The sequence below is a fragment of the Physeter macrocephalus genome, chromosome 16 (genome assembly GCF_002837175.3).
Source record: "Physeter macrocephalus isolate SW-GA chromosome 16, ASM283717v5, whole genome shotgun sequence".
In the NCBI taxonomy this organism is placed as follows: domain Eukaryota; kingdom Metazoa; phylum Chordata; class Mammalia; order Artiodactyla; family Physeteridae; genus Physeter; species Physeter macrocephalus.
This window is the reverse complement of record NC_041229.1, coordinates 49,184,030-49,210,702: the sequence shown is the minus strand read 5'-3', so window position 1 is coordinate 49,210,702 and position 26,673 is coordinate 49,184,030. Positions and strand designations below refer to the sequence as shown.

General features: G+C 40.6%; 1 protein-coding gene across 11 annotated transcripts in view; it reads right to left on the bottom strand.

The window, feature by feature from the left end:
- The window catches only part of DLG2 (discs large MAGUK scaffold protein 2), a 2,147,153-nt gene that overhangs the window by 352,516 nt on the left and 1,767,964 nt on the right, over positions 1–26,673 (bottom strand). For all 11 annotated transcript variants that reach the window (XM_028501170.2, XM_055091363.1, XM_024131657.3 and 8 more), the window contains one exon: positions 15,502–15,658. In XM_028501170.2, coding sequence (XP_028356971.1) covers positions 15,502–15,658 — 157 coding nt within the window. The remainder of the gene's footprint in view (positions 1–15,501; positions 15,659–26,673) is intronic.

Here is a 26,673-nt window from a genome sequence, read left to right as displayed (position 1 = left end):
CCTGCTTCCATCTTTGTCCCTTGATAGTCTCTTGTCAACACTGCGGCCAGAGTGATCCTCTTACAATGTAAGTGAAATCATGTCCTGTCACTCTGCTTATAATCCTCCCTTGGCTCTTCCTTCTCTCAGAGGAAAGCAAAGCTCTTACAGAGGTCCACGAGGCTGTGCTGTCTGTGACCCACCCGTCACTTCTCTGTCCTCACCTCCCACTTTCCTCCTCTCCCTCCAGTCCCACCAGAGCGGCTTCCTCAAATATACAAGGCATGCACCTGACTCAGAGCTCTTCCTTCTGGAACTACCTCAGAGATCTGTATGGCCCACTTTCCTTTCCTTTACTCTTTGCTAAAATGTCACCTTCTCAGTGAGGTCTACACTGACCACCTTATTTAAATGTTCAACTCCTCTCCTAGCACCTCAAATTTACGTTGCATTACTCTATTGGTTTTTCATCACACTATCACCTCCTAATAAATTATATAATTTCATTATCCATTACTTAAAAAAATATATATTGTTTGTTTTTCCCACTAGAATGTAAGCACCATGAAGCAGCAATTCTTTCTTTCTTTCTCTCTTTTTTTTTTTTTGGCTCTTATATTCCTAGTGCCTTGCGTATAATGGCTGCTGTAAAAACTGTTGTTGCATGAATGAATAAATGAATGGTTAGTACTCATTAGGCACTGTGCCAATGGCTTATATATACTATTTTATTTAATGTTCACAGTAAGGCTGATAGGTGTTATCATCCCCAATTAACAGATAAGGAAATTAGTGTCCTAAGAGATTAACCTTATCAAACTCACAAAGCTGGGAAGTAGTGGATTTGAGATTTGAATTCAAGCCTGTCTGATTTTCAAGGTCATCCTTTCTCAACTCCATCTTGTGCAAATGGCTGTACATCAGTAAATATGTGCCTGGTTCTCATTTTTATGTGTTTACTTTGGTCTTAATTGTACCCTGTTCTCCCATCTACGGCTTGCCACTTCCAAGCCATGGTTACCTGTTTAAGAACTATGCATAGCTGCTCACACCCCAAAACAATGAGAAGGAAAGGCTTTTCCTGTTTTTCCATGCCCAACCCCCTTCCAAACACCCACTGGAAGAGCTCACACCCAGCCTCTGTGCCTTTGCCTATACTGTTCCTTCCAACTGAAATGCCTGCCTTCCTTAATTCATGGTAACAAACGTTCTTGAGCAGCCTGGGGTTTTGGGCACTGGGGCCATAGTCCCTGCCCTGAAGAAGTTCTTGGGATTTGTTTGGAAGAAATCGACATGAGAATAAATAATTTACCTACTCTGTGCTAGGGACTTCATTAGCGGAAGAACCACAGTACAGTAGGGGCACCAACACCTTTAGGACCTATGCCTGTTTATGGTAGAGGAAGGAGAGAGAGGGGAAGCTCTGAAAGGAGGAGCTCACCCAGGAAATCCTGTCCTTGAATCCCTTCCCATCTGCCTAACTGCAGGCCCCTCTGCCATAGTCCTCCATGAGCGTCCTCTTTGTAGAGCTGATTCTGCACTTCTTTTAGAGTGGATCACACGAATCATTACATAACCACTTTCTAAAGCTGTGAAGTAGGGATGCATGTGTATGTGTGTGTGAATGCATGTGTGTATTCATGCTCGTGTATGTTCTGTACAACACTAGGCCCGTAGAAGGCCATGCAGAAGTGCATCTTAATGGGCAGAAAAGTAAATAGAATTCTCTTCCTTCTGCCTTTAGAGCTTTTCAACATAGAAAATTATGAGGAGATAGAGCAAGTCGGGGTAGGAAGAATGTGGCCTGGGCATTGCAGTGGAAACCCTCAGCTTAACTACAGCTAGGATTGCTTGAAATTGGGAATGGATGGTTTTCTCTTCAAATGACTAATTCCTCTTTGTCTTCAAAATACAACCCACTATTAATTTTCCTGGAAATCTTTCCTGGATTCTCCCAAGAGACTAATTCAGCAGGCGTCTTGTGGTCAATCCTGGAGAAATGACTTTGAATTTAGTGTGAGAAGGGAGAAGGGGTAAGAGAGATTTATTGTGCACTTCCTAGGTGGGAAGTACTTCACCCGTTCTGATTTCTATTATCCTAGAGGGTAAAATTCTGAGACTCAGACAATGTAAATAACTTGATCAAGGCCACAGTTAGTAAAAGGTGACGCTAGGGCTGGACCCTAGGTCTGCCTGACTTCTAAGTTAGTTATATTTTTTCACCTTCCACACCAGCCTTACAAATTCTATCAACTCTAATCGTGCTATTTCCCTGTGTGATACTGTGATTTATTATAAGAGATATACATTTGGTCTTTGTTCCTGTTTCTGGCACAGAGCTCCTAAAACCCTTGGAATTTTCCAAAGTGAGGGCAAAGAGACAAAGGTGTCTTTTGTTATGTTAATGAGGTGACTTTAGGAGTCCACCTAAGGGTGGGGGCTGGTTGCCAGGAGAACCAACCACGTTGGAACTTTCAGTCCTAACCCCCAAGTCCTCCTGGGAGAGGAGAGGAACGAGAGGATGAGTTAATCACCCACGGCTGGAGATATAGTCAATTATGCCTACGTAATGGGGCCTCCATGAAAAGTTAAAAAGGGAGGGTTTGGAGAGTTCAGGGTGGTTGAACATGCGGGGAGTGCTGTGCCTGGAGAGGGCATGGAAGCTCTGCAGGTTTCCCTACGCTTTGCCCTGTGCATCTCTTCCATCTGGCTTTCCCTGCGCTCTAGCCTTTTATAATAAACTGGCGATCTAGTCAGTAAAATGTTTCTCTGAGTTCCGTGAGTCGCTCTAGCAAATTAATTGAACCCAAGGAAGGGGTCGTTGGAATCTTCAATCTACAGGTGAGCCATCAGATGGTCAGAAACACAGGTGACAACCTGGACTTGCAACTTGCTTCTGAAGTAGTGGAGTGGGGTTGGTGTAAAAAAAAGTGCTTGTGGGGTGGGGAACGCCCGCTCCCACCCATACACATATCTGCAGGTGGAAATTGGTGACCAGAACCTTTACCCTGCTTAAAACCTTTCCACAGTTTTCTGCTGCCCTTTAATCTTCATTCCCTTTTAAGGCCTTAGAAGGTGTATGAGGTGCCTCCTTCCTCTCTAATCTCACCTCTCTTTAAATTCCCTCTCACTCTCTATATCCGAACCCCCTTACACATAGTGCGCTTTCCCTGGCTTCTGGGCCAGTGGACAGGCTGATCTCCGGCTTCACTTTTCCTTCCTTGCCCAGCCCACCTGGTCTGGCTATCCTTTCCGCATCTTTCAAGGTTGAGGTAAGATATCACTTCTTCAGAGACATCTTTCTGGTCCCCTGGTCTAGGTGAGGTCCCCCATGTGCACTCCCCAGCACCTGTGGCTCCCCTTTGGTAGCACATTTAGAACTCAAATTTGCGAACTCCATGAGGGTAAGAATGGGGCCTATCATGTTCACCACTATACCTCTAACCCATGGCACTGTGTCTTGTCCAGGGTAGGACTACATATATTTTCCTTATATATTTTCTCTATAATTTTCTCTGTTTTTTCTTTCCCAACCAAAGTAAGAATAATAGAACTGGACACCATGCTCCATTTGATTTGATCCTCATCTTTCTCAAAGACCAAAATGTGGATTCACTGCACAAGAACTGATGATTTATTTCTTCATTTATTAGAAGGTGTCCGTAGCTCTTTAATAGAGCAATAGGGACTTTTTAAGACAAGGTACATTGGTCTGTAAATCCTTTAATCTCAGGAAGACATTTTAAATTACTTTGGGACACAACGTGCTGGAAACAGAAAAATCACCATTAGAAAGAAGTCTTCATGGTCCACAGCGACACTGGCAGAGTTGATATCCTGTCCTTGCCTGAGTCTCTTGTTGGCATGCTTAGATGAGCACAGTTAGGGAAGGCACTGCCAGCTGCACAAATGCAGGCCGAGGCCCTTCCCAAAGGAGGCCTCTCTCTGGAAATCATTTCTGCTGTTTAAGAAACTATTATGAGTCTCAAGATCTTAGATCTAAACAATTCCTCATATAGAATTCAGTGAGCCAAATGATCTCTAATAATTGAGCCAAATGATCTCTAATGGACGTTTATCATTTAGCTCCTCAGTGTCCAAATAGCCTTCTTTTTTGGGGGCAGTCCAAGACAGGCGGGAGGCACAGCCTTATCCCCCATTAGAGAGGTGGAAGGGCACAGCTAGAGTGAGGGCAGGCCAAGCAGATATTCCTGCTGGGAACTTAGAATCACCACGTTAAGGTGTAAGAAACATGGAGAGAGAGGGAGAGTTTTTCACAGCACCTCCAGCAGTGTGGCCTGGTTGTAAGTGGCCTGTGCTAATGACCTCGAGAGCAGCATCCTTAAAAGACTGACTTCAGCAGAATTTCCTTCCTGGCTTCTGAGCTTGGTTCCCCAACCTTCCTGGGATTCAGTGAGCTACCTGTTATTTCTCTAATGAATTCCTTTTCATGTAAGTCACCCAGATATCTGCTGTCTGGAGTTCAGAACTCTGGCAGGTAAATCCAGCATCCAAACTCCCATCAGGCACATCACTAGAATAGTCAGCATTATAAGCAAGGAAGCTGATTGTGATAGATGGAGACCTATGCCTGGTGGCTAACAGGCTTTAAGTTAGAAAATCACTGAACTCTTCAGTTTCCTCCTATATAAAATGGCAAGGTGATCATCTTCCTACCTATCCTGGATGCTATGAGAATCAAATGAGATAACATTCATAGGAAGGGACTTGATACATAGAAATGGGCATGCAAATGGAAGGGTTAGGAGGGCTTAGCTAGCAAAATAGGTTAGAGGCAAAACCAAATAGGAGCTAAAAATCAGTCTACTTGCAGATGAGGAGCACTCCTCACAACCCGAGATGTCTCTGCAAGGAGTCCCCTTTATCAGGGGTCACCTGTGATAGAGCATTTTCAATGTTTATGTGGAAAAGACTCAGGATCGAGTTTTAGTTCACCCTTCTAGACGTGTATAGGGACTCTTTATCACCTAAACATCTTTTTGGAAGAAGAGTATATATTATAAACAGAGTTTTAAGCAAACATCATGTATTTAGCATTTAGTATGTAACAGAATATTTAATATTTGTCTGATCTGTGGGAGTTCCTACTAGTCAGGAAAGAATCTGATTTGGAAAATACATTCTGTTGGCCGGAAAGCTAAAAGCACTAAGATATTCTGAGTCTTCAGGACAGAGCGGTTCTTTAGGCCAAGAGTTCAGATGAATGCAACTGAGAGGAGCCCTAGGATTCCTAGCTGCCTTCAGAGTAGTTAATGAATGAATGTCTTCTTTCATTCATTCATTAACATTTGCCCGGTAGCTGGGTTCTGTATTAATCAATGGGATGCAGAGATGCTAAAACACAGTCTCTGCCCTCAGGGGAAGCTTTGGAGGATCTAGATGTTGCTTTTAAGTCTCCTCAATTTTAGAATCTCTGTGTATGATGGCTTCCTATGGTGGCTCATATTTCTCCTTGTAAATAGTTTATTATTTCAGGCATTTATGTTTTTCTCACTAAGTGGACTTAGAGTGTGGACAGTCTTAGACATAAGCAAACTGCCAAGTTAAATTTTCTTTCTGAAGGCTGGCATTGCAGAAAGAGCATAGCTTTGAAATCAGAAGCAATGGTCGTTCAAATGCCACTGTCATTGCTGATTATCTGTGTGATTTTGGGCAAATTACTGAATTTCTCTGAGCCTTCAACCCAACAAGGTTATTGTTAGGATTCAGTGAAATCATAATACTTGGTGCTAAGCAGATACTCAAAAATATGAAGCATTTTCTTCCTAATTCTTCACGGTTCCTGCTTCCTCGGAGTCTTTTTTGGGAAGCTTTTCCTCCAGAAGCCTTCCCACATTTCCCAGGCTGGGATAATGACAGCCTCTCCTTTGTGCCCTTGTGATCCCCTGAATTTACCATTAACACTTTCCGTGTTATTGTGGAAATAACCTATTTATGTCTGTCTCCCCTTGTGAGGCTATATGTTCGCTATGGACACAATTATTATTTTTTTGCCTAGTAGTTTTTGCTGCTTAGTGGATGCTTAGGAAATGTCTGTGGATTGGTTTTATGCAAATAGGTTAATAAATTGTATGTACAGAATACTCCTTTATCTAATGCTCCACGTGCCCCCTCTGATTTGCACTACTGTTTGAGAAAGATCTTTCTAGATTGAGGAGGATAGTTCCTCTGTCTTAGGTTTTTGGTTTGCACTCTCCCTATCCCATCCCCTGAGCTCTGCAAATGATATTTTAATGTGAAAATGTTACTTCTCCCACATAAAACACCTACATGCATTTTTCTGGAGTTTAGTTTAAGGCAGAATTTCTAAAAGTATGTCCAGTTAGGTAGTAACTCATGTTCCAGGGGGAAAAAGATTCTTTAGTTAAGTAAGGTTAGAAAATGCTTTAACAGCATTTCTTTATTGCTGTAGAGATTCTCAGATCCTTTATTTGATCTTGAACCTTTCTTTTTTCATAGAGCATTTCAGAGATCTGGTATTATATAGAAATACCACTTTGAGAAAAGCTGGAATTGGTATCACTGAACTGAATTTCAGACTTTTGAAGGCTGCTTAAAGCTGAGTCCTTGAGTAGTTGTCCTGTGGGTTATCTATTAGAGGTCTGACTTTACATGTTTCCTGATGTACTATTTTTGCAGCATGTCTACAAGTTGTGAAAGATATATATATATATATATATATATATATATATATATATATATATTGCTAATGACATTGAATAAGCAGTACTTAAGGAATGTACCAGAAAATAGCATGTTACATTTGCTTCCCTACTATGTCCATAAAGTTTATTGAATTTATTCATTTGACAGGTATTACCAGCCAGATGCTATGTCAGAAAATAGGGATGCTTCTTAAGTGTAGCCTGGGGCACTCCATGAGTTCTCTGGTCCCTTTTAGGTACTAGAAGGCCTTGGGTTCACTCTAAGTTCCTCTGCAGAGAAAATTCAGTACATGCACAGGCCTGTGGAAGAAGTCCCACATGTATCAACCTGGCCATTCCTTTTGTTAAAACAAGGAAACACTTCTGTGTGGATTGTCTGTAGAGAAGTGCTGTCCTGAGTCCTCTCGAGTGACCCACAACTGGGATGCCTAGAGGACCCCATCTCCCCACAATCTGGCAGCTGTGGCACTGTGGTCCTTCATCGTATGGGCTGCTGTGAAGTTGTATGTGCCAAGTGGCTAAATATTTTAAACATGACGGGAGGGAAAGAAAAAGCCAGGGTGGTCGGGGTGAAAGTGAGAGTAGTAGTAGTAGCCAGCGAGGTAAGCAAGAGCCAGACCCTGTGAAATTTTGTAGGCCACATCAAGAATTTTGGCTTTTATCTTCACAACAACAGAAAGCCACTGAAAGTTTAAGGGGAGAAACAACATGATCACATATGCTTTTTGAAAGGCTCACTCTTCCCAAAGTCTGGAAGTTTGTATGTGATGGGGGATGTGTGTCTGTATCCTGGACAGTCTATATAAAAAAAGGATTTATGGGGCTGCAGTAGGCCCTGCTGAATCCCTGCCCTCTGGTGAGCGGGCCAGGGGTCAGCCTCGATGGTGGGGCTCTGAAGCTGAGGCTGAGGAAAAGTCTCTTCACTAGCCATACTTCACTGTGTTTATTTGAGGTGTGGGCTCTGAGTAGGGCAGGAAGACAAATCCAGTAAGGTGGGGAGATGTCTGAGTGGGCTTCAGAATTGAGAGGCGAGTGCCAGAGCTGGAAGAGTCAGTGAATCTAGACAGAATGGGGGTGAGCGGAGAAAGCAATGCCTGGACCAGGCACAGAGGTTTGGGGAGGCAGCCTCCGCGTGGTTTCTGGGCCAGAAACCTGAATTTAACTGGTCAGGGTTAAGGCAAGAAGTCTTCATCTTTTCAAAAACATCATCAATTCCACTTGGTTAGATTTCACTGACAAGTTGTTTAATAGGGTGCCCTGGCTGATACAGGACCCTGAATTTTCCGAAACCTTGATGAGAAGCAGGGGGCATTGTGGGGACACACAAAAATTGTATATTGTCTAATGTCTTTTTTCTTTAAATTGAACTATAGTTGATTTACAGTGTTTCAAGTGTACAGCAAAGTGATTCAATTTTATGTATACATATGTATTTTTTTCAGATTCTTTTCTGTTATAGGTTATTCCAAGATATTGAATATAGTTCCCTGTGCTCTACAATAGGTCTTTGTTGTTTATCTATTTTATATTTAGTAGTGTGTATCTGTTAGTTCCAAATTCCCAATTTATTACCCCCCCCAACCCCTGACCTGTCTAATGTCTTTTAAGCTAAAGGTGTTAGTATTCCCTTCAGCAAATACTGTTTCTTTGAGCAAAATTATAAGACAGGCCCTTGGTTACAAAGGACAGGTCTACCCATTTTCTTGGGGGAAGCTGTAAAATCCCCGTTAACCCAAACGCAGATGTTAAATCATCTCAGTTTGGAAGTATATACTGTTGTGTTTAAACTTGTATTGGTCTGTGAGTCTTGTTGCTCTTCTTTTGTTGGGAGAGGTGGAGTAGGTGGAGCTCAACCAGAAAAACAACAACAACAAAACAACAAAAAAACCTCTCTCCGGCCAGGATAAGCAGAGCTGGGACTGATGCTTGTCCCTGAGGGAAGGGTGGAGGTTTCGCTGGGGTTTGAGTGACTCCAAGTGTTGAGGATGAGAGGACAGAAACTAAATGTGCTGATTAGGTGAGAAACTTTGTAAGATTTCTAGTTTAAGCTGTTGTGCTTTTGGAAACAAGGTGACAAAGCAACACAGAGTGGGGAGACGGCTCTTGTCCTCACCTCTGCACAGTCCTCAGAGCCTCTCTGGAAGGCAAGTTTCAGGAACACTGAGAAACAATCCCTTAAACAGAAACCCTTGAGCACTGAAAACAATGAAAACAAGAATCCTCCATGGGACTGGGGACAGAGCTGGAGAGGAAGGACATGGCCCATATGGCATGGTCACTGGAAGGGATGGGGTTGGTAAGCTTTTAAGAGGACCACTTCAGGGAATTAAAGAAATAACTTTGGGGGCTTCCCTGGTGGCTCAGTGGTTGAGAATCCGCCTGCCAATGCAGGGGACATGGGTTCGTGCCCCGGTCCGGGAAGATCCCACATGCCACGGAGCAACTGGGCCCGTGAGCCACAACTACTGAGCTTGCGCGTCTGGAGCTTTTGCTCCGCAACAAGAGAGGCCACGACAGTGAGAGGCCCGCGCACCACGATGAAGAGTGGCCCCCGCTCGCGGCAACTAGAGAAAGCCCTCGCGCAGAAACGAAGATCCAACACAGCCAAAAATAAAAATAAATTAATTTAAAAAAAAAAAGAAAAAAAAAGAAATAATTTGGGACTTTATTTATTTGTTTGTGGGGTGGGGTGGGCAGGAGAAGGGCTGGATTTCACTGGAAGGGATTAAGAGTTGTCATTTGAGGTAACAGTATAAGGGCGACTTTACCAGTACCCCAGGATGGTGAAGAGTGTATGTAGTGCTCGAATTCCAGTTGAGTAACTTGACAGTAAGGATCTAACAAAGAAAGCCCTTCCCTTCTGCATGGCTCTAAACATGAAGATAGGAAGGAAACCTGAGAATTAGTGAAACACCCAGATGAACTGTGACTCATTTTTCCCTCGTTCCAAATCACAGTGCAATTTCAATTTCAGTTTGAAAATTCACAATTACCTATTCTACCTTCGCTGCAACGGCTGCAACATTTCACTTCTGGCCACACATATTCCCAACTACGTATCTTGGAACAGAGTGAGTTAAATACTTGAAGTCCATCAAGAGCGAGTTTTGGAGTTTGCAGGGTCCTGAGGATTGAACAGCCTAAAATTGCTTGGTGAGACAGAAAAGAATCTCTTTATAGTGGTACTGCCTCTGCATGCTCTGCTCCATATATATACATCTTTTCATAACAAAGCACTGAAACAAATAATAACAGAAGCATTTCTATCTTTCCCTCTGCAGAAGAATGCCTGAGGAGGCTACTGTACTAGTTAACGTGATTGCATGCTGAATGCCCTAAATTCTCCTCCACAAATACCTCAAGGAGATGGTTCAATTATTGGATAAGACTTTCTATAATAAATCCCTGAGAGATAGAATACATAAAGGAGAAACTGGAGAGGAAAGATCACTCACAATACGTGTATGGAATGTGGCCTCAGGTGATGATTTTTTTCAGCATCTTAACTACTTTAGTTCTGTAGCTCTGGTGGGGAGGAGGAAGTGCAGGATAAATTCTTGCAGTGGCACCTGGGGACTCCTCTATCTTCAGGTTGCCATGCAAAGTGTTTAGACACTATATGAACACTAGATGGCGCCCATGATCTTAAAACATAGTAAAAGGCTAGTTGCCTTTTCTGTATAGGCGAGTGTGACTATCTTGTCGGAAAACAGTCAATTATGGGAACTATAAACATATCTACTCAAGCATTTCCCACTACTGGGGTCCTATGAGGTGCTCCTTATGTAATGGTTTCGTGGTCAAATACGTTTGGGAAAAACCATATACTTTATCTGCCTCTAAGGAGATTCCCAATGTACACTGGTAAACAGATGTTTTTGAAAAGCTCTTCAGTGAAGAAACCTGCTCACTAAGGAGCCCTTTCTCTCAGTAGCAACCTAATGCAATCCTGCTGTTCCAATATCCTGTGAACTCACTTTGGGAAGTGCTCATCTAGTCCAAGCCCTCCCCCAAAGAAGGAATGGCTCAAACTATCTAAAAGAGGCTTTCCTTAGACATGGTTATCTGACACACTTTAAAAAACATCAGACACATTCTTAAGGCAGTAGTAATAGTATTGATTGAGTACTTAGAGTGTGACATGCTCTGTTCTAAGTGCTTTCTTCTCTTTCCTCAGTTTGCCATCTCTGTCTCTACCTATGTTAGATGCATTGATACACAGTTGGCCTTGGATTTGTGGTTGATTGAAAGCACGGATGCATAACCTGTTGATACGGAGGGCCGACTGTATACATTGTGCTATGCCATTTTATATAAGGGACTTGAGCATAGTGGATTTTGTTATCAGTGGGGTGTCCTGGAACCAATCCCTCGTGGATACCGAAGGACAAGTGGATCTGCTTTTAGGCAGTAAGCATTTTGAGATTAGTCTATTTATCTCATTCATCTTTGAGATTTCAATTCCTAGTACAGAACCTGGCACATAGTAAGCCATTAATAAAATATCTGAAAATATTCTATAGTCTATATGGGAGAAAAATTCTGGGAAATAGGGATGGATATTATATCCCTAATTAGAAAGGTAACTGTCTATTATACAATTTCCTTCTTTATGGAGACCAGTTGAGAGCAGCGATCTACCCTCCAGCTCTCTTTCCTGGGGATTCTATTTCTCTTCTCTAAACTTACTGTGTTATTGTTAGCATAGCATATCTTATTTGCAAATTAATCTTACATGACTTAGAAATCTATGTATTGAATTTATTCATTTATTTAAATTAATTTACTTATTTATGGCTGTGTTGGGTCTTCGTTGCTGTGCACGGGCTTTGTTTTTTTTTTAGTTGCAGCAAGAGGGGGCTACTCTGCATTGTGGTGCATGGGCTTCTCATTGCGGTGGCTTCTCTTGTTGCAGAGCATGGGCTCTAGATGCATGGGCTTCAGTAGTTGCAGCACGTGGGCTCAGCAGTTGCGGCACGTGGCCCTTACAGTGTATGGGCATCAGTAGTTGTGGCGCACGGGCTTAGTTGCTCTGTGGCATGTGGGATCTTCCTGGACCAGGGCTTGAACCCGTGTCCCCTGCATTGGCAGGCAGATTCTTAACCACTGTGCCACCAGGGAAGCCCTATGTATTGAATTTTTTTAAAAATGTATTTTAAAATTTATTTTGGTTGCATTGGGCCTTTGTTGCTGCACGCGGGCGTTCTCTAGTTGTGGCGAGTAGGGGCTACTCTTCGTTGCGGTGTGCGGGCTTCTCATTGTGGTGGCTTCTCTTGTTGTTGAGCTGGAGCACGGGCTCTAGGCCTGTGGGCTTCAGTAGTTGTGGCACGTGGGGTCACTAGTTGTGGCTTGCGGGCTCTAAAGCGCAGGCTCAGTAGTTGTGGCACATGGGCTTAGTTGCTCCGTGGCATGTGGGATCTTCCCAGACCAGGGCTTGAACCCGTGTACCCTGCATTGGCAGGCAGATTCTTAACCACTGTGCTGCCAGGGAAGTCCCTGTATTCAATTTTTGTTTAGAGTTTTTGTTCTTGTGTTTTCCAGGAAGTTATAACTTGTCCTTAACATGTCCAGTGCAAGCTGTAGGTGCAAAATATTATCCTCCATATTCCATTGTTAATCTATACTGTCATTTTTCTTTCCATATTGTAATAATGTTTGAGCTTCTCAAGCCTGTTTATTCTTTCCTGCAGTGTTAAACCAATGAAATTCCAACACTGAGCCTTTAAACTAGACACTTTCTAGCCACAGTTTTTATAAATTTTTACAAGTTAAAAAGGAGAAATGTTCCCTTTTTCTTTTCAATTGCAAAAAGCAGATGATATTTTCATTGTTGAACAGTTTTTGCAAATATTTTACATAAAAGACAGATATGATATTTGAACTTCAGAGATTATTATGTTCTATGAATTGTAATCTCTAACAAGACTATAATTCTGATTGTTTGCCTTGCTTACTCTGTGGTCCTGGCAATAATATTTAAATGGCTACATCTACTTCTAAAAGCAGAAATACTTGGGAGTTTTCTTTGTTGAGCCATAAGAAGGTTATTGGCTCATCTCTTTTTCTACCACACACATAGAGGTTAAAACAAATAAAACCCATGGCTTAGTGGATTTCTCATTTAAACAGTTAAAAAGTCTAATATCCTCTCTGTGCCTCAGTTTATTCATCCTTCAAATGAGCATAATAAGGCACAGCGTTGTTATAAGATTAAATTAGCTATAACTGTGTCTGACTCAAAGCACCATGTAAATATTAGCTTGTTGTAGTTCTGTGTGCTCCTGAATGTGGTGTACACACAGAGCAATGTGTACAAAGAAGGTGCCGAATGAGACCGTTGTCGAGGTTTTGAAGAGAGATTGTGCTGTGAGGAGAAAGAACACTGATTTGGGGTCAAGAGACCTGCTTTTGAGTCCAAAGTCATAGTCAGTAGATGTGGAGCTTTGGACAAATCATTTAGCCATTCTGAATCCCCCTCCCCAGATATGGAAAGTGAAAGTAATAATAACATATCCTGACACTTAAGATTTCTTTGAAGATTCCCAGAATCAATGCATGTGAAAGGGCTTTGTGTCTGGGAAAGTGCTATGACAATGTGAATGCTGATTGTGATGAAACGACAGAGTGGTCCCCCAGTCTACAGTTTTTTTTTGGCTGCATGGTGTGGTGTGCGGGATCTTAGTTCCTGGACCAGGTATCGAACCTACACCCCCTGCTGTGGAAGTGTGGAGTCTTAACCGCTGGACGGCCAGGGATGTCCCCAGTCTACAGATTTTGAGCCAGGAGGAGGAAGTATGTTCTAGAAAGTATTTTAGAGTCAGTCTCCCAGGTTACAGTGACTTTCTTTTTAAAAAAAAATTTTTTTTTTCTTTTGATGTGGACCATTTTTAAAGTCTTTTATTGAATTTGTTACAATATTGCTTCTGCTTTATGTTTTGGTTTTTTGGCCTCGAGGCATGTGGGATCTTAGCTCCCTGACCAGGAATTGAACCTGCATGCATCCCCTGCATTGGGAGCCGAAGTCTTAACCACTGGACCGCCAGGGAAGTCCTTATAGTGACTCTTTAAGGCATCACTATTTTATTTTATTTTATTATTTTTTTTTTTTGTGGTATGCGGGCCTCCCTCTGTCGCGGCCTCTCCCGTTGCGGAGCACAGGCTCCGGACGCGCAGGCCCAGCGGCCATGGCCCACGGGCCCAGCCGCTCCGCGGCACGCGGGATCCTCCCAGACCGGGGCGCGAACCCGGTTCCCCTGTATCGGCAGGCGGATGCGCAACCACTGCGCCACCAGGGAAGCCCAAGGCATCACTATTTTAAATTCAATACTTTTTCATCAATAAACGTTTTTTGAGAGACTGCTATGTGTCAGGCACTGTGCTAAATGTTGAGGATACAAAATCATTAAAACGATACAGAATTTGCTTTCAGGGAGTTTTTTGTAACTTTGTAGAGAAAGGTGTGTAAATAAATATGGGCGATGAGGTTTCATAGCTTATTAAACCTTTTAAGTTATATCTGATATATATCACTTAAGTATAGAAGAAGTAGGTGGGGCAAAGTAGTTGAAGGCATGACATTGGGTGACAGAACAAAGGCCTGGCATGGGACCTTACCCTATTTATCCCATACTCAGTCTTTCCAGACTTCTGCTAGTTGATGAGCGAGCAGGAGCCTGCATGTGTGGGAGAACCACAGAAACACATAAGGCAGGGCCATGCATGCAGACCACTGGACACTTTGCTTAGGTCAACTGACTACATTATACAGGTAAATCATGTGTGCATGGGTAGGAGTTGGAGTGATGGTTAACAAATATAAGGTCACTTGGAAAATTCTAGCTATAAACCATAGCTATAAAGCAAAGGCAAATTTTTCTAAGTATACCATGAAAACCACAAACTAAATGCTTCATTGAGCTGTGAACGATAACCTCAGCCATAAAACTGGGCTCCTTATGTAATTCTCTATTATTATTTGCATGATTGCCAAAATTGCAGTATGGGATGAACACTCACAATGGATTTAACTACTTATCATAGAGTTTATCCCAGGGAGGTAGCTTGATGTAGTAGAAAGAAGCAGTCAGTAGATATTCAAATAGAAGAAAGGACTTGGAGAAGAAAGGAGGAGGGAAGGAAAGATGGATGGCAGGAAGGAAGGAGGGAGAGATGAGGGGAGGTAGGTGGTGGGCATTAAAACTGAATATTTAAATCCCAGCTCTGACTCTTTAGTTAGGTTAACTCTGACAAGTTATTTAACCTCTCTGAACCTTATTCTTTTCATCTGGACATGGGGCAGTACCTTTCAGGGTGATTGTGGGAATTAAAAAGTACTTTTATAAAATGCCTGGTAAATAAGTGCTTATTAACTCATTTCTAGTAATTTTTGTATTTAGGTAAATGGTGATGCTGCTACCACTTATCAATGTCACCAAATTGTATATAGCACTATTTTATACATTATTCTTGCATAGTTATATGCAACAAACTATATACATCATAAAGATACAGTTTTTAGAGTATAGTGATGGATTTTGAAAGAAATTTGGTATTTTGCAAAATAGGTAATATACCTAAAGAATGCTTGCTTCTCAGTGTTCTACTGGATGCAAATATGTCTCAGAAAATCTAAATGAAAACACTGGCACCTTTACCTGTATCTGAGGGAAGTAACATGCTTCAAACACCATTTAAATTACAACATGCACCTGAAGCCATAATGCTCTCCTCCACTTTTCCTTTGTAATTAAGGTGCTTTTGGAGTTATAACTGGGAGTGACTTTCTCTCAAATGGTGTCAGGCATGGAGGGAATAAAGATTAAGAAGAAATACTCACAGATAGGATCTGGTCTCCTCTCTGGAGCTCCCCACTCAGGTCTGCTGGTCCACCAGCCAGAATGAAGGATACAAAAATACCTTCTCCATCTTCCCCGCCCACGATGTTGAAGCCCAGGCCAGTGGAGCCTTTGTGCAGGACCACCTTGCGGGGCTCCCTGTAGAAACAAGTGGAGAGCACAATTCATAGGGTGGCCCACTCAAGATTTACATTGCTTTTACTTTCACCAGGATATATGACACCAGCAATTCATTACCTGTGAAAATGGCTTCCCCAATTATGATACATTTGCATATCAAAAATATGCTAATATCAGGGCAGATGTCTGAACTCCTCACTGTAACAAATGCCAAAATGCCATGCACATTTATTCCTTAATTCCAAAACATTTTCTTAAACTAGACTTACAAGTTTCCTTTGTTTAAAATATCTGTTCTTGTAATGAGCACCACAGTAGTATTCAGTATCCAAAAAGTAGTATTCAGTATCCAAAAAGAGGGAGAGAATTTGGGGGACAAGAGACTAGACTGAATAGGTCAGACCATGAAAGATCTTACATGTCAGCCTGTGGGTTTGTTGTCTGTTTGATTGTTAATTAAAATTTACTCTGTAGGCAGTGGGGACTCACTGGAAGATTTTGAGGCATGAAGAATATTTAAATCCATTTTAGGAAGATTAACAAATGACCATAATAGGATTGATGGAGTTGGAAGCGCAGATGTGATGGGAGACAGGAAAACCAGTGAGGATATTGTCCAAGTAATCCACGTTTGAGGAGGTGACAGCCTGCCCAAAAGTGATGGCAGTGATAATGAAAAGAAAGGGTAACATGAGAGAGGTAATTTGAAGGGAGGAACAGAGGGTCCAGAGATTGATTCAGGTATTGGAGGAGGAAGGAAGAACATCTAAGTAACTGGCAAAAGAGGGGTGGGTGGGTCATGAGGATGAGTATGATTTTGAAATGCTCAGTTCGAGGTACTAGTGGGACATCCTTGTGGAGATGTGCAGAAGCAGTTAGAGACAAAGGATAGGAATTTAGGTTCTCAGAGAGGACTGCAAATTCAGATTTGATGGTCATCAATAAAAGGAAGAGAGATGACATCTTAAGGCAACAGTTCATTGAGTTTGTGTAGAAGCTGGAGAAATATGGAACGTAGAATTGTAAAGGATCTTAGAAGTCATCTAGTTGAATTTTCTCTATCAGTAGTTTCAAAAAATGTATTCTGCAAGCCTTAGGTTTGACCAAGGTGCTTTTTGTATCACTCACCCTCCTCTCCCAGATATCTCAGTTCCAACCATTAAAGGTTCCTCTTCTATTTTCCTGCTCTTAATGATGTAAGAATGGCAAAGAGCCATCCAATATATTTTTATACTAATGATTACACAGATTTTGTTATTGGCTATCACATTTCCTTGCAGAAAGAGATGCATTATATCTATATTTAACCTTATTATGAGGAAGGATTTACAATGCACATCAGAGCTTGGACTGTAAGTAATATGTCATAATGCTATGTATTAAGAGTTAATTCATTTTCTTCTGCAAATACTGTGTAAGCACCTACTATGTCAGGAACTGTTCCAGCTACTCGGGAAGTTTGTAAGCAAAACAAAAATCCCTACTATTATACGCATACATTCTGATGGGGGTAGACCACTAAAAAGAAATAGATGCAATAAATAAGTTTGTTATATAGCATGTTAGAAAGAAATAAATATTTTGAGAAAAAGAAAAAGCAGAGCAGTGTAAAAAGGATAGGTGCTTTCAGGGATGGGCCTGGGCAGGATTTATTGAGAAGGTGACAGTTGAGGAAAGACTGAAGGGGTGAGAAAACTAGTCATATGATATCTGAAGCAAACATTCCAGCCAGAAAGAATAGAGGCCCTAAGGTGGGAGGGTGCCTGGTGTTGTCAAGGAAGAGCTAGGAGGCCAGTGTGGCTGAATGAGTGAACAAGGGAATGAGAATGGTAAAAGATGAACTCAGTGTACTAGTTTTCTATTGATGAGTAACAAATTACCACAAACTTAGTAGTTTAAACCAACACCCACTATTATCTCACAGTTCTGTAGGTCAGAAGTCTGGGTGGGCTTGTCTAGGTTGTCTGCCTAAGATTTCTTAAGGTTGTTATCAAGGTGGCAGCCAGGCCAAACTTTACTGGGAAGCTCTGGGGAAAAATCCGGTTCCATATTCAGTTAGGTTGTTGGCGGAATTCAGTTTCTTGCAGTCGTAGGACTGTATTACATATATTTTATCATAAGGAATTGGCTCATGCAGTCATGAATGCTGAGAAGTTCCAGGATCTATAGTTGGCAAGCTGGAGACCCAGGAGGGCCGATGGTATAACTTCTAGCTAAAGTTTGAGTCCAAAGTTAGGAGAAGACCAATGATCCAGCTCAAAGAAAGAAAGAAAGAGCAGATTCTCTCTTACCCAACCTTTGGTTTTATTCAGGCCCTGGATGGGTTGGATGGGGCTACCCATATGGGAGAGGACAATCAGCTTTACTCAGTACACTAATTCAAATGTTAGTCTCATCCAGAAACTTCCTCACAGACACACCTAGAATAATGTTTAACTAAATATCTGGGCACCCTGTGGCCCAGTCAAGTTGACATATAAAATTAACCATTAGTCTTAACAAAGACCGAGGTCCCTGTTTTCTTGCTGGCTGCCAGTTGGAGGTCTCTCTCAGCTTCTAGAGGCCATGCATTTTCCTTCCCATGTGGCCCTCTCTTATCTTCAAGCCAGAAATGGTACATTGAATCCTTTTCATATCTGGAATCTCTCTGGCTTGTTCTTCTGCAATTAGCTGGATTTAACTCTCTGCTTTTCAAAGGGTCATGTGATTAGGTTAGGCCCACCCAGATAATTCTTCACCTTATGATCAACTGATTAGTAACATTAATTACATTTGCAAAATCCCTTTTCCATGTAAGGTAACTTAACTGTGGGAGTAACACCAGGAGGTGGAGATCATGGGGCCATTTCATAATTTTGACTACAACAGGCAGAGAGGCAACAGGGTATAAATCCTGAAGGGCCTTGTAGACCATTTTAAAACTCTAACTTTTACTCTGAGAGAAATGGGGATCCACTGAGAAGAAGAATTACTTGATCTGATTTACATTTTTAAATGATTACTTTGGTATAAAATAGATTTGAGGGGCAAAGTTTAAAGAAGTGAGACCAGTTAGGTGGCTATTGCTATATTTAGGCAAAATATAATAGTGCCTTGGACCAGGGTGGTATTAGAGGAAGTGGCAAACAGTGGATACATTTCCATCTATTTTCTTTTTCTGTTCAGCTTGAGTAATTCCTGTTTTTCTATCTTCAGATTCACTGATTCTTTCTTCTGTCATATTTATTCTGCTGTTGAGCCCATTCAGTGAGTTTTAAAATTTTGGTTATTTTATTTTAAAGCTTTAACATTCTATTTGGTTTTTGTTTATATCTTTTATCCCTTTGATGAGACTTTCTTTTTTTAACAAAATTTATTTCAAGTGTGTTTGTAATTGCTCACTGAAGCATGCTGGCTACTTTAAAATCCTTGACAGATAATTCCAACATCTGTGTTATCTCAGTGTTTGTATCTGTTGATTGTCTTTTCTCATTCAAGTTGAGATTTTCCTAGTTTTTGGTATGAGAAGCAATTTTTTATTGTATACTGGACATTTTGGGTGTTATGTTGTGAGGCACTGGATCCTATCTAATCTTAGTCTTTTCCACGTAGTAGATTGGTTTAGGTGTAGCATGCAGATCCAAGTGAGATGGATATTCAGCTCCCTATTTGACCCTGGTGACACCAGGGAGGAGAGAAAGTGGAGTACCAGCTAACATTTGACTTATTCTACCTGCCTGTCACTTGGTGGGGGTAGAGGCTCAGGTCCCATTGGACCCACTGACACCAATGGTGGAGAGAAAGTAGCATGTTGATTAGCACCACCTCGAACCACCTTGTTTTGCCTCTTTGCCTCTGGGTGGGGCTAGAAGTTCAGCCCCCCACTGCGTCCCACTGACACTACCCTGGTAGGTAAAGTGGTTTGCCACTGAGTGCTGCTTCCTTCTTCCTCCTTCTGTCTGTTGCCACTGCCAGGGGGTGGAAGTCCAGCTTCCAGCTGGTCCCTGTCAATACCAGGAGTTGGGGAATAGAATGCTAAACTCATTCCAGCTTGTTGCTGCTGGGTAAAGATGTAACTTCAGCTTTCCACTGAAAGTAGAGTGTCAACCAGCAACACCTCATACCATCTTATTCTGCCTTTTTGCTGCAGAATGGGGATGGAAGTTCAGCTCTTGTTTGGACCACTGGCACCAGCCCAGTGGAGGAGATGAAGGGCCATCTCATAACTGCTTCTCCTAACTGTCTCTGGTGGGGCCAGAAATCTAGCTATCTGCATGGTCTACTGGTACCACAATGGTGAGTGGACAGTTTTTTCTTTGGTATTTGGCTCGAGTAGGGCCAGTATTACTAAAATGTTCCCAGTTCTATTAGTCTACCCTTTTCCCAGTCCTTTGGTTACAGGGGCAGGCTTTTCTTGAGGCTACTTTATCTGTGCCTGTTGGTGGTTTCAGGGTATAGGCTTCTCTACGGCCCCATCCAGGATATATGGGAAGCAGAAAGAAAATCCAGATAACTCACATCAGTGTCATTCCTCTCCAAGCCAGTCTGGCTTCTTTCCAACTTTTTAGAGTGTTGCTATGTTTGTTTTATTATGTCTAAAGTTGTTTTTGCTTTTATAACAAGAGGGAGGATTAGAGAGGAATGGGGATACTCTATTTTGGCTGATACTGGAAGTCCAGGTTCTAGATACATTGTGAAGGTAGGGGCCAAGAGGATTTTTGACAAAAAAGTTATTATAAAAATATCCTTCTTCCCCCAGTATAAAACACACACTGTTAGTGGGACCAATGACATTCAAGCTACAGATAATAAACAGATGGAAGGAAGGGGGCTATTATGACTCTTTATCTATATGCTAAATATTGTGCTTGATGCTTTCTGTGCATTACTCCATTCATTCCTCAAAACGATCTAATGAAGGATGTATACTGATGTCTGCAACTACTTTGAAACTGATCCTAAAAGGAAGATGGATTGATGACTGGATAGATTGAATAGAGCAAGTATAGTAAAATGTTAAAAGCAGAATCTAGATGGCAAGTATATGGATGTCCATTATAACATTCTTTAAATTTCTTTATATTTGAAAAATTTTATAACAAAATATTGCAAAAAGTAAACAACCTGATGAAGAAATTATTTTGACAACTTTTTAGATTAGTGAAATAAGACTACTTGCCCAAGTTTTTACTGAGTTTAGTAAGTAGCAAAGGCAGAATTGAGACATATTTTCTGTTTCAAAATCCCAGAGTCCAAAGTACGATATATTCCAAAGATTGTCAGTTGATAAGTTGGAGGCTTAATTTGACCCACAGTGTTTACAAATTTTTGAATTAGTTGCTCATATTTAAAATTAGGAAAATTTGCATAAAATGTGGATTTATGGCTTTACATGAAAAAAAACCAGACATCTGTGAATACTGGCTATTAATCTCATTGCATAGCAACAGTTGCCTAGAACATGGCCCTCTTTAGATGGGGCATTCATTTTCTAGCTTGCCTTGCATTCTCTAGTCTTACCCTTCCCTCATGTTTCTCAGACAAAAATCTGTAAGTTGCATCACATTTGCACTTCTTGCAAAGTTAAGAGGAAAGTATTTCTTGTACTCAAGGTTCTATCAAAAATGAGAAAATGAAAACTTTATGGAGGGAGCCTGATATTTTAATAGAAAAATGGGAGAGAACAAAATTTCTTTGGAAGTAAGGATTATCCTTACATGTTTAATATGCAAAATGCTCTCTGCAGAAAGAATACAGCTTTAAAGATTATTATGAAACATCAGACCCCATTACATATCTATGTAACCCATGCAGGGGCATTTTGTTAGTGACCCTGTGCATAAAGCACATCATTCTTGAGTGATGGTAGTTTTTATTTAATTTCCTTGGACAAGTCTTTTAAACCAAATTACTTGGAAACTTCTCAACTCTTGAGATTTAAATGTCTTTTTAAAAATAGAATTTTATATCAGAGTAAATTCGGATGTTTATTTTAATAAAAGGGAGAAATGCAAAGAAATAAATCTGTAAAATGGTATGCAAATAAAATGTCTGAAGCATACTCCAAATGATTTACTTTTTCTAATTTAAACTTCTTATACTAATAACCCATTACATTATATGGAAGATTTTAAAGAGTTTTCATGTAAAAAACAGAAACAGACTCACAGATATAGAGAGCAAACTAGTGGTTACCAGTGGGGAGAGGGAAGCGGGGGGGAAAAATAGGAATATGGGATTAAGAGATACAAACTACTATGTATAAAATAAACAAGCTATGAGGATATATTGTACAGCACAGGGAATATAGCCAATATTTTATAAAAAACTTTAAATGGAGTATAATCTATAAAAACATTGGGTAACTATGTTGTATACCTGAAACTAATATAATACTGTAAATCAACTATACTTCAATAAAAAAATAAAAATAAACTGTTTTAATGTATATTTTTCTTGTCAGAGGATCAAAACCCTGTGGAAAATTAGAAGTTCTACTTTTTTAAATTTAATTTTTATTTTATATTGGAGTATAGTTGATTTACAATGTTTTGTTAGTTATAGGTGTACAGCTAAATGATTCAGTTATACATATAATCCATTCTTTTTCAGATTCTTTTCCCATATAGATTATTACAGAATATTGAGTAGAGTTCCTTGTGTTATACAGTAGGTCCTTGCTGATTATCTGTTTTTTGTATAGTAGCATGAGAAGTTCTGTTTTTCTGATGCTTAGGTAAGTCAACTTGTTTAAGCTAGTTGTTAAGCTAGCTTATTGTTCACACAGCTAGTAAACATCAGAGCTAGTCTTCTTTTTCAAGACAAATTTTTTTCTTCCAGTTTTACTGAGGTATAATTGGCATACAATGCTGTATAAGTTTAAGGTGTGCACCACAATGATCTGACTCGCATACGTCATGAAGTGATTATCACAATAAGTTTAGTAAACATCCATCATCTCATATAGATACAAAATTAAAGAAATAAAAAATATTTTTTCCTTGCGATGAGAACTCTTAGGATTCAGTCTCTTAACAACTTTCATATATAACATACAGCAGTGTTAATTATCATGTTGAACATTAGATCCCTAGTACTTATTTATCTTATAACTGGAAGTTTGTACCTTTTGACTGTCTTCATCCAGTTCCCCCTCCTTCCCACCCTTTACCTCTGATAACCACAAATCTGATCTCTTTTTCTATGACTGAGACGGTTTTTTTTTTAAACATCTTTATTGGAATATAGTTGCTTTAGAATGGTGTGTTAGTCTCTGCTTAATAACAAAGTGAATCAGCTATACATATACATATATCCCCATATCTCCTCCCTCTTGTGTTTCCCTCCCTCCCTCCCTCCCTCTCCCACCCCTCTAGGGGGTCACAAAGCACTGAGCTGATCTCCCTGTGCTATGTGGCTGCTTCCCACTAGCTATCTATTTTACATTTGGTAGTGTATATATGTCCATGCCACTCTCTCACTTTGACTCAGTTTCATTCCTTTCTATGGCTGAGTAATAATCCACTGTATATATATACCACATCTTCTTTATCCATTCATCAGTCCATGGGCATTTAGGTTGCTTTCATGTCCTGGCTATTGTAAATAGAGCTGCAATGAACATTGTGGTACATGACTCTTTTTGAATTATGGTTTTCTCAGGGTATATGCCTAGTAGTGGGACTGCTGGGTCGTATTGTAGTTCTATTCTTCTGAGACAGTTTTTAAAGTGCAGTTTAGGTTCATACAAAATTAGGAGGAAGGTACAGAGATTTCCCATAAGGATCCTGCCGCCACACATGCATAGCCTTCCTCACTCTCAATATCCTCCACCAGAAGGCTACGTTTGTTACAGTTGATGAACCTACACCGACACATCCTTATTACGCAAAGTCCATGGTTTACATTAGGCTTCACTCTTGGTGGTGTCCATTCTGTGGCTTTGCACAAACGTATAATGACATGTATCCATCATTATAGTATCATACAAAGTAGTTTCACTGACCTTCAAATCCCCTGTGTTCCACCTGTTCATCCCACTCTCCACACAACCTCTGGCAATATTGATCTTTGTACTGTCTCCATAGTTTTGCCTTTTCTAGAATGTCACATGGTTGGAATCCCACAGTATGTAGCCTTTTCAGATTGGCTTCTTTCAGTTGGTAATAGGCATTTAAGATTCCTCCATGTCTTTTCACGGCTTGATAGCTCATTTCTTTTGAGTGCTGAATAATAGTCCATGGTCTGGCTGTACCACAGTTTATTTTTTCACTCACCTACTGGAGGGCATCTTGGTTTCTTCCAAGTTTTGGCAATTATAAATAAAGCTGCTGTAAACATCCATGTGCAAGTTTTTGTGTGGACATAAATTTTCAGTTCATTTGGGTAAATACTAGAAGCATGATTTCTGGATCATACAGTAAGAGTATGTTTAATTTTGTGAGAAACTGCTAAACTGTCTTCCAAAGTGGCTGTACTATTTTGCATTCTCACCAGCAATGAATGAGAATTCTTCACCAGCATTTGGTGTTGATGGTGTTCTAGATTTTTGCCAAATAATGGGTATGTATTGGTATCTCATTGTTTTGATAGAGCCAGTCAATTTACTACAAGTTAAGTGTTTTGTCCATTAAATGGAGAGAGAACTTACACAATGGAAATTTAAAACACTAAACTAAAATATACTTTGTATAAGCCAGAGGAGGACCTGAATTTTAAAAAGGTATCACAATATATTTACAGAATATAGTTTCCAGAATTATTGACACTCAGAGATTCACTTTAACTGCCCTTGGCTTCTATCATTTGAACCACAAACTTCAGTCCTTCATTATACGTTTCCTTGCACTCTGCTCTCTCTGAATGTCTTGGTTTCCACACAACCTCTCCATTCTCTCTAGTTCAGGCTTGGACTTTTTAGGATAGTCTCCTAATTTGAAGATTCTTTGATTCTAGTTTCAATGTTCCAAACACATTCTTTCCACTAGAATGACAACTGATTCTCTTAGTTCCCTGCTTAATTCGCTCCAGCCATCCTATGCTCCAGTCATATCAAACTCCTGTGCTTCCTTGAGTTTGACATGTTGCTTCATATCTCCATTTCTTTGCTCAGGCCATCTCAAAACCCAGTTCAAACTCTCTGACCCTCCAGACACAGGTGATCACTTTCTCCGTGGGTCCACACTGTGTCTTGTACACATAACATTGTAGCATTTATTACATTGTGCAGTGATTGTTTGCTCATATATCCTTCTCCCTCAATAGGCTGTGAACTCTGGGAGTTCAGACACCAGCAATTCTCCAGCAGTAGCAAGATGCCTGACAACCAGGAACTCAGGAAATAGTTACTGAATGAACGAATCAACTCCCACAGTGATTTAGACCTCACTTTACCTTCTACTTCAAGTTATAATTTTTTTGCAAATATCTTTCTTTTTTGCTAGATTTTAATTGGGATGGAAAAATCTATAGTCCATAGGGATAGGGCAGATAACATAAATGAGTGAAGCAGGCTGAGCAGGGACTGTAACAAACTGAGGATATGTTCCCTCTAAGGGTAGCGTCTGCTCAGCTCTGGACAGTTGTTCCAAGCAGGAACACTGACTAGTATTGCCAGATTCTCCAATTTCTAAAGATAAGAATCTAGATGTTATGTGAATTTCCAGAATTTTAAGCTGACAATGATAAAAAATTAATAAAAGTATGGTGCAGGTCACACCCACATGTCTCTGTTGTGGATCAGCTACGGGCTGCCAGTGAGACGCTGTACTGTTTGCAGTTTGATGGCACATTCGGTGTCTGCTCCATGTTTGTCTTCTCCATGATGCTCAGTGTGGTATTTGGCTCATAGTAATTCTCTGTAACTTTAAGCTGATTTAATATTCCACACTCAGTCCCATCTCTGTCCTTCCAAGTTGTCTCAGGCTGAAATATCCTATATATATGTATCTTATATTTCCCTTTTGTCTTCATTTTTCCTTTGATATTAGACTTGCTCACGGTCTACCTTCGTCATGATGGCCCATTCCCCCAAATTTTGAGCCACAGCTCTCATTTCTGCATATTTATTGCCTAGGCCAATGACTTTGGGTCCGATGAACATAATGCCTTGTATTTCCATGGACTTCTCCGTGCATGAGGGCATGTGGCCTCCAGAGAGACTATAACCTATTGAAGGTGTGGTGTCGTGGTTTATATTTCTAGGTATCCCCAGTACACCTAGAAGAATGCTCAATAAACACCTGATGATTGAATAAATGAGCACACACCGCCAATTTATAAAGAAGTGAATACTTTTCATACTAAAGTGATTGGAGCTCTAATTTTCTTGTCATTCATCATCCAGAGTTCAGATGGCCTAGGAACCCTTTAATAGTCATTATTCTACATTATTAAATGTGAACGGTGGAACACAATTCTAACTCTTGTTCCTCATTCAGGATTGAGCTCAAGAATCATGATCTTCTGGAAACTGTCCATGACACTCTTCAACCTCCTCATTCGAGGCCGTGATGGGCGCCTCCCCTAGCATTTTCTCCACGTATCTATCATAATGCTTATGACACTGAGTTGGCAAACTGTCTCCCTCTCCAGCTAGAATGATCAGCTTGAGAGCAGGGAACATGTCATTTGATTTTTGTCCCCAATACCTGGTACATAGTAGGTGCTGTCTACTAATTTCCACTTTCATATTAGATTTTAAATTGGAATCTATAGAAGATGGAACCTGGTTACTCGTAATATCTATATCCATATTAAAAAAAACTTACCTATCCACTTAAAAGTATTTATTTTATTTATGTATCCAAACTTTCAATAAACAAACATCTGTGGAGTACCGACATTGTGTCAGGCACTGTGAATACAAACATTAAAGAGCCTGGGGTGGGAGGAGCCACATGTAAACAAACAGTTAGAAGAGCCCAGGAATGGGACAAGTGCTTAGTCAGAAACACGTGCACAATAAGCTAAAGCAGCCAAGAGCAAAGAGTGACCAGTCTTCTTCTTTTTTTTTTTAACATCTTTATTGGAGTATAATTGCTTTACAATGGCGT